General features: G+C 40.1%; 1 protein-coding gene across 1 annotated transcript; it reads left to right on the top strand.

Moving 5' to 3' along the window:
• The first annotated feature begins 751 nt into the window (after window positions 1–751).
• On the top strand, window positions 752–6,127 carry LOC115148506 (D(1)-like dopamine receptor). The gene is made up of 2 exons (XM_029690445.1): window positions 752–2,297; window positions 2,754–6,127. Exon 2 carries the CDS (start codon window positions 2,916–2,918, stop codon window positions 4,227–4,229), a length of 1,314 nt encoding a protein of 437 aa, XP_029546305.1. The 5' UTR covers window positions 752–2,297; window positions 2,754–2,915; the 3' UTR covers window positions 4,230–6,127.
• Window positions 6,128–7,146: the final 1,019 nt, after the last annotated feature.

Here is a 7,146-nt window from a genome sequence, read left to right as displayed (position 1 = left end):
GAGTAAGTACCTTTTATTTGTTGAGTATAATTCAAAATGTAATAAGAAATAGGCCGTTACAATGTGGTAATTTTATATAAACTATTTATTAATTGAATTTACAGAAGATGTGCTATATCGTGATATGTATCGTTATCGGGATATGAAATGACCTATATCGGGATATGAGATTTTGGCCATATCGCCCAGCCCTACCAGAAGGACAAACATATCTGCAGCACACCACCAATCAGGCCTTTATGGTAGAGTGGCCAGACGAAAGCCACTCCTCAGTAAAAGGCACATGACAGCCCGCTTGGAGTTTGCCAAAAGGCACCTAAAGGACTCAGACCATGAGAAAGAAGATTCTCTGGTCTGATGAAAGCAAAATTGAACTCTTTGGCCTGAATGCCAAGCGCTACATCTGGGGGAAACCGGTCACCATTTCTACGGTCAAACATCTCTGAAGAAACCTGAAAATAGTTGGGCAGCAACGCTCCCCATCCAACCTGTCAGAGCTTGAGAGGATCTGCAGAGAAGAATGGGAGAAACTCCCCAAATACAGGTGTGCCAAGCTTGTAGCTTCATACCCAAGAAGACTCAAGGCTGTAATCGCTGCCAAAGGTGCTTCAACAAAGTACTGAGTAAAGGGTCTGAATACTTATGTAAATGTGATATTTCATTTTTTTTCTTAATACATTTGCACACATTTCTAAAAACCTGTTTTTGCTTTGTCCTTATGGGGTAATGTGTGTAGAATGATGAGGAAAAACAATAATTGAATACATTTTAGAATAAGGCTGTAACGTAACAGAATGTGGAAAAAGTCAAGGGGTCTGAATACTTTCAGAATGCACTGTACATGCAGAAAGATTTGATGTCTGCATTGACTCTGAAATTCACAGCAAATATGAAGAAAACAGAGCACTGGTCAGGGGTTTTATTGATCTATCCATTTCTCATAGTTTCTCTATATATTGTGTTGGTGTATTAATAATGTAATTACTAAAACATCTTTAGAATTGCATATTTCTTATTCTGTCATGTCAATGATGATAGTAATTTAAGTTTGCAGCATATCATATTTTAATTTTTTTATGATTACTTAAAATGGGCTCCAGTAGATGGCCTCATTGTGCCTCATTGTGCAAAAATATTCTCTTCGTGTTCAACTTCAAGACAATTTCACCATAAGATATTTTAATAATTCCATGGTTCATTTTATTTTAAGTTTCATCAAATCCCTTATATGACATACTGTACCCAATGCGTTTGATAGTAGGCCTAGCTGTAATATTAGGCTACTGTATAAATAACTATGTAATTATACATCTAATATCAATATAGAAGAGTGCGTGGGCTTTAATAGGATCAAATAAGCACATTTCACCATGCTGAAGTATGAGCTGATTTTCTTAATGAGCGGGAGAAAAGCAGATGGGGACGTTTCCGACACCCTCTCATCTTCCCTCAATCTACAAGTGAGAGACTTCACTTTAGACACGTCATTGCTGGATGAGGAGACTAAAACGGAATCGGGATCTCTTCACAATAACTTCAAAATAAGAAGAAAGTAACAAAACAAAAAAGAGGCACGACATCCAGTGCGTAACGTTTAGGAAAACTCGTAAACTACGCTTATTGTTGTTGATTTAGAGCTTGTGAGAAGATAAACGAGTTGAATTGACTCTATCGGACGGTATTTGCACCTTCTCTGGATTTTTTTCATCCAGTTTTTCATGTGAAAGTAGAGTGAATTTCGAAAGGACTTAATTTAATGTTAATTACACATTGCTGGCGGTACTGGGGCTGCATCCGGAACACACGCGAAGAGAGGAGGAGAGCAGAGAGGCGTGCGCTTCTGGTGTATAGATGGGGGGAAGGAGAATAAATAGAGCCTACTATTTCCATGTAAATAATGGCTTACCATTGAGCTTTCTTTGAGGATTTAACGGCATCGGCAAAAAAAAAAACGTTTGTTTGAAAAAAGTTGACAGCTCATCTTCCATGGAGTCTCATTGCAATTTTGGAGACTTGATGTGTGACAAAAAACGGACCGCACGAACGGATTGAGCTCCAGGATTACGGTTATGTGTTGCTCCACAGTAAAATGTAGCCTGACATGTTTTTATTGGTTCTTATGGAAACTTGAATGCACATTTTTCATAAAACAAAGGCAGAAGCCACGTTTCATGTGTAAAGACACAGACAATGTATTTATTTTGTTGTTATGATGCGAATGCATTTCTATCCAACAAGGTTTTTGGGAGGAGTCGTGATTATGTCTACATTTCTATCACAGTCCAAATCGTCATGCGGTAGGTCCAGTGCATGTGCATTGCAGTTACAAAGTCTAATGCTTGTCCTGGATGTTGTGTCAATAGGAGCACGAATATAATCAGATGGACACGCCTTGTCAGTCATTGAACAAATCAGATAAATGCAGTGCAAATATGATCAGTGCAAATATGATCAATAGACTGTATTGATGAGCCCATATATAAGGCTAATGATTGGCCCAGCCTCTGTTTACGTAACATGCCTGCGAGAATATGGTGGGAAAGTTTCAGATGACTGCTGACAGCTCATGGAAATAGACATAAGATCAAAGAAAAGTTTAGATTGGTAGCATACATCATATTCAACTCTTCAATAACAGCTGGAATACCTTTCGTTGAAAACTGCTGCTCTAACATTAGAATGTCTTCGAGAATTCATGAACAGGATGAATTTTTTGGCTAATTTCTAACGATTGCTTTTTGAAATATTTATAGACACTATTCTGCAAGATGATCGTTGTGATGAGCATGGTGACCCAACCTCCAAATGAGCTTGTCCCCAGGAAAGAAGCCAAGGCTACATTTTCCATCTAAATGTCCTGACTTCAGGTGATTGGAATTATGGGGTGATTTACATCTCTACAAGCTGACAGAAACATGGATTTGAACTTCTCCATGGTCCGTGATAATTTGCCAGAGAGAAACTCATCCAAGCACGTTCTGACAGGCTGCTTTCTCTTTGCGCTCATCCTGACCACACTGCTGGGGAACACACTGGTATGTGTTGCCGTCACCAAGTTCCGCCACCTACGTTCAAAGGTCACCAACTTCTTTGTGATCTCTTTGGCCATCTCAGACCTGCTGGTGGCCATCTTGGTGATGCCATGGAAGGCAACGACAGAGATCGTGGGCTTCTGGCCCTTCGGAGCCTTCTGCAACATCTGGGTGGCATTCGACATCATGTGCTCCACAGCGTCCATTTTGAACTTGTGTGTCATCAGCGTGGACAGATATTGGGCGATCTCAAGCCCGTTCCGCTATGAGAGGAAGATGACACCCAAGGTGGCATTTATTATGATCAGTGTGGCATGGACTCTGTCCGTGCTTATCTCCTTCATCCCCGTGCAGTTGAATTGGCACAAGGCTGCAGTGTTGGAGCTCAACAGCACTTACGGGGAGCTGCCTCCGGACAATTGCGACTCCAGCCTTAACAGGACTTATGCCATCTCCTCCTCCCTCATCAGCTTCTACATCCCTGTGGCAATCATGATCGTGACTTACACCCGGATTTACAGAATTGCCCAGATACAAATCAGGAGAATCTCAGCCCTGGAGAGGGCTGCGGAGAGTGCCAAGAACCGCCACAGCAGTATGGGGAACAACTCCAACATGGAGACGGAGAGCTCCTTCAAGATGTCTTTCAAAAGAGAAACCAAAGTCCTAAAGACCCTCTCTGTCATAATGGGGGTGTTTGTATGCTGCTGGCTGCCCTTCTTTATCCTCAACTGCATGGTGCCCTTCTGTGAGGCCAACAGCACCTCTGATTTCTTCTGCATTAGCCCTGCTACCTTTGACGTGTTCGTCTGGTTTGGCTGGGCCAACTCCTCACTCAACCCCATCATATATGCCTTCAACGCGGACTTCCGCAAAGCATTCTCCATCCTGCTGGGCTGCCACAGACTCTGCCCGGGCAGCAATGCCATAGAGATAGTGAGCATCAACAACAATGGAGCTCAGCCACCTGCGTCCCAGTATCAGCCTAAAGGGCACATTCCCAAGGAGAGAAACAATGCCACCTATGTGATTCCCCACAGCATCCTGTGTCGGGAGGAGGAGCTGCAGAAGAAGAATGAGGTTGGGATTAAGACCTTGGAGAAACTGTCCCCGTCTCTTTCTGGAAACTTGGACAGCGATGCAGATGTGATTAATCCTATAACTCAGAACGGCCAACACAAAACTGTGAGATGTTGATTGGTATACTTATTGGCATTCAAAAATAGAAGGAACCCACAGAGGGAGAGACCAGGCAGTATGCCTAGCAAAGGTGTGGGGTATACAAACTGAGCTTCACTGCAAACCTTAAAACTCTAATCACTATGGAAATCTACAGAATGTTTCAAAATGAAGGCACTTTATCCTGGTTAACTATCTGCAAAACACCTTCAGCATGTATTAATGAAGTATAGACAGATTTGTTGATAAATGTTCCATAACTTGAATAAAGAAAAAAGAAATACACACGTGTATACATGTGTTGTATTTACAAATACGTATACATTTGCATATATGTACAGTATTGATGTTACAAATATCCTGGATGCCGTTATAACATGGAGAAAGAACTAGAAATATTAGCTAAATGTCTTGTAAGTGCTTTACATTTATGTATACAGTGTGTTTCATATTCTCCATACAGAACTATAAAGATAATTGGTTTTGCTCATTTTATTTATGTCAACCACAGTGTGTAATTAATTGGTTTTTATTTATCATAACATATTGGAGAGTTGAAGACACTTTGGTGGTAATGACAACTGAGTAAAATAATATGACCATAGGATGGTGTAAATAATTGAAAACAACCCTCATCAAGTCTTGCATTTACATTGTTGTGACAAAGTGGTAAGCCTCAGAGTGGTAGGGTGGTAGTAAGGTATGATGTATACACATGTATGCATTTGACATTTAGAACACTGTGTCGATAACTGAGGCATGCTTTAAATGCCTTTAATGTTCACAGTTACAACATCTTATGCCAAGTATGCCATATTTCTAAATATTTCAGTTGTATTCCCCTTTTGTAGTAAATGCATTCTCCAACTGGAGTAGATGAAGCTCATTCTGATTGTCCCTATTACTCTCTCCCACAAAGACACTCTCCGCTTAACAAGTGTTACCTCTTCACACTCTCAGGGCATCAGTGATCCTGTTGGCAAGTCAGGCCTATCAGACACTCCTTCAGGTGTGCATCTCCTATTCCTTATATAGTGCACTACTTTTGACCAGATCCTAAAAGGCTTTTGTCAAAGTAGAGCACTAAATATGAAATAGGATTCCATTTCGGACGCACCCTTTTACTGTACTAATGCAGAGAACTGATTCTGATTCTATTAACGTTCTGTTGGCACGAAGAGAAAAAAACAGCTTAGTGTGCAGCAGTAAATGCCATCAATGCATAAAAGAAAAATGTCAATTCTGTACCTTATGCAAGTCACTGGTCACCCAACCGGAACACAATTGACACTTTGTGACCTTTGCTAAACCGCTGAAATTACATATTGTGAATTGCTTAAGCTGGTGCTGTGATGTTTTAGGTAACAGTGGGACTATTGTTGTGCTTATAGCTGCCAGATTGAAGCCACCCTTTGTATGCTTTGGTCCTTTGACTCTTCTGATCAATTCTCTAATTTGTACCTCTGACTGTTAAGTTGTTCTCTCTGCAGTACTGAAATCTATATTGAATTTGACAGATGGCGAACGAAACGTTCATAAAATATGAACAATCATATAGAGCTTGTGTGGTTAAGGCCTTCAACTAGTTCATATGGTTGTTAATTTCAGAAGGCATTGCATGAATCTACATTGGATGTAATTTCACAGTGTGAATTGGGTGCAGAACATATTTTCACACTCTTTACAGAAGTGTGACATCAACAATCTATCATAGTTCCATGATGGGAAGTCCCATGGCCAGGGGTTTGATGTAAACATTAACGAGAGTTAATGCATTGTGGTTTAGTCGTTCTCCGGCTGTAAAAGCATAGAGTTGTCCTCCATTGAATAGGGTAAGTCATTTACTGGTATTGGGTCTCAAATTCATTATTATATTTTGTTGTTCTGGGAAATCAAATGTGACATAAATTCAAAAAGGAAGAAAGTTTGTGGATCAACATGTTACTTATGAGTTGCCTAGCTCCACCCACTCTTGTATTGCTCTCCTATTGAGTTATGGCCTAATTGTATTAGCCTGACCCTGGATTCTTAATTAGAGTGTATGTCCATCTATGACAAGTCTTCTATGACAAGTGTCAAAATATGAACTCCCTCTGAGAAGACCTCTGTCTATGTCATTTTGTAGATAATGGTGGAACGTGCTCACTGTTCAGCTCCACTCTAATTGTCACAGGGTGCTATCTAGAACCTAAACGGGTTCTTCGGCTGTCCCCATAGGAGAACTCTTCGAAAAACAATTTTTGGTTCCAGGTAGAATCCTTTTGGCTTCCATGTAGAACCCTTTCCACAGAGGGTTCTACATGGAGCCCAAAAGAGTTGTACCTGCAACCAAAAAGGGTTCTACCTTGAACCAAAAAGGGTTATTCTATGGGGACAGCCGAAGAACCCCTTTGGAACCCTTTTTTTAAGAGTGTAGAAGGCACCAGAGCCATGTTTAAATTCATGGCTCTGGAAGCCACCAATCCCATAATATTGAAGTAAAAACAGTGCTGACTTGATATAGTAGCATCTGATATTTTGTAAATGTTTTTTCAAAGCTATTATGTCATTGACGAAGGCAAAACTGCAGCAACTACATGCAACTATGTCAAGTGAAGGTTGGCCTTTTTTCATTTTCTACAATAACAGCAGGGGTGGAAAAAGTACCCAATTGTCCTACTTGAGTAAAAGTAAAGATACCTTAATAGAAAATGACTCAAGTAAAAGTCACCCAGTAAAATACTACTTGAGTAAAAGTCTAAAAGTATTGGGTTTTAAATATAGTATCAAAAGTAAATGTCATTGCTAAAATACACTTAAGTATCAAGAGTAAAAGTAAAAGTATAAATAATTTCAAATTTCTTATATTAAGCAAATCAGACGGTACTATTTTTTTTCTGTTATAATTTTTTTACGGATAGCCAGGGGCACACTCCAACACTCAGACATAATTTAC

This window comes from Salmo trutta, chromosome 15 (assembly GCF_901001165.1).
Source record: "Salmo trutta chromosome 15, fSalTru1.1, whole genome shotgun sequence".
Classification (NCBI taxonomy): Eukaryota; Metazoa; Chordata; class Actinopteri; order Salmoniformes; family Salmonidae; genus Salmo; species Salmo trutta.
Note: the sequence above shows the minus strand (reverse complement) of the source record. Positions and strands in the feature narration are given on the sequence as shown.

What these genes read in the sequence shown, in the direction of transcription:
- LOC115148506 (XM_029690445.1), top strand. Translation starts at nt 2,916, where the DNA reads ATGGATTTGAACTTCTCCATGGTCCGTGATAATTTGCCAGAGAGAAAC.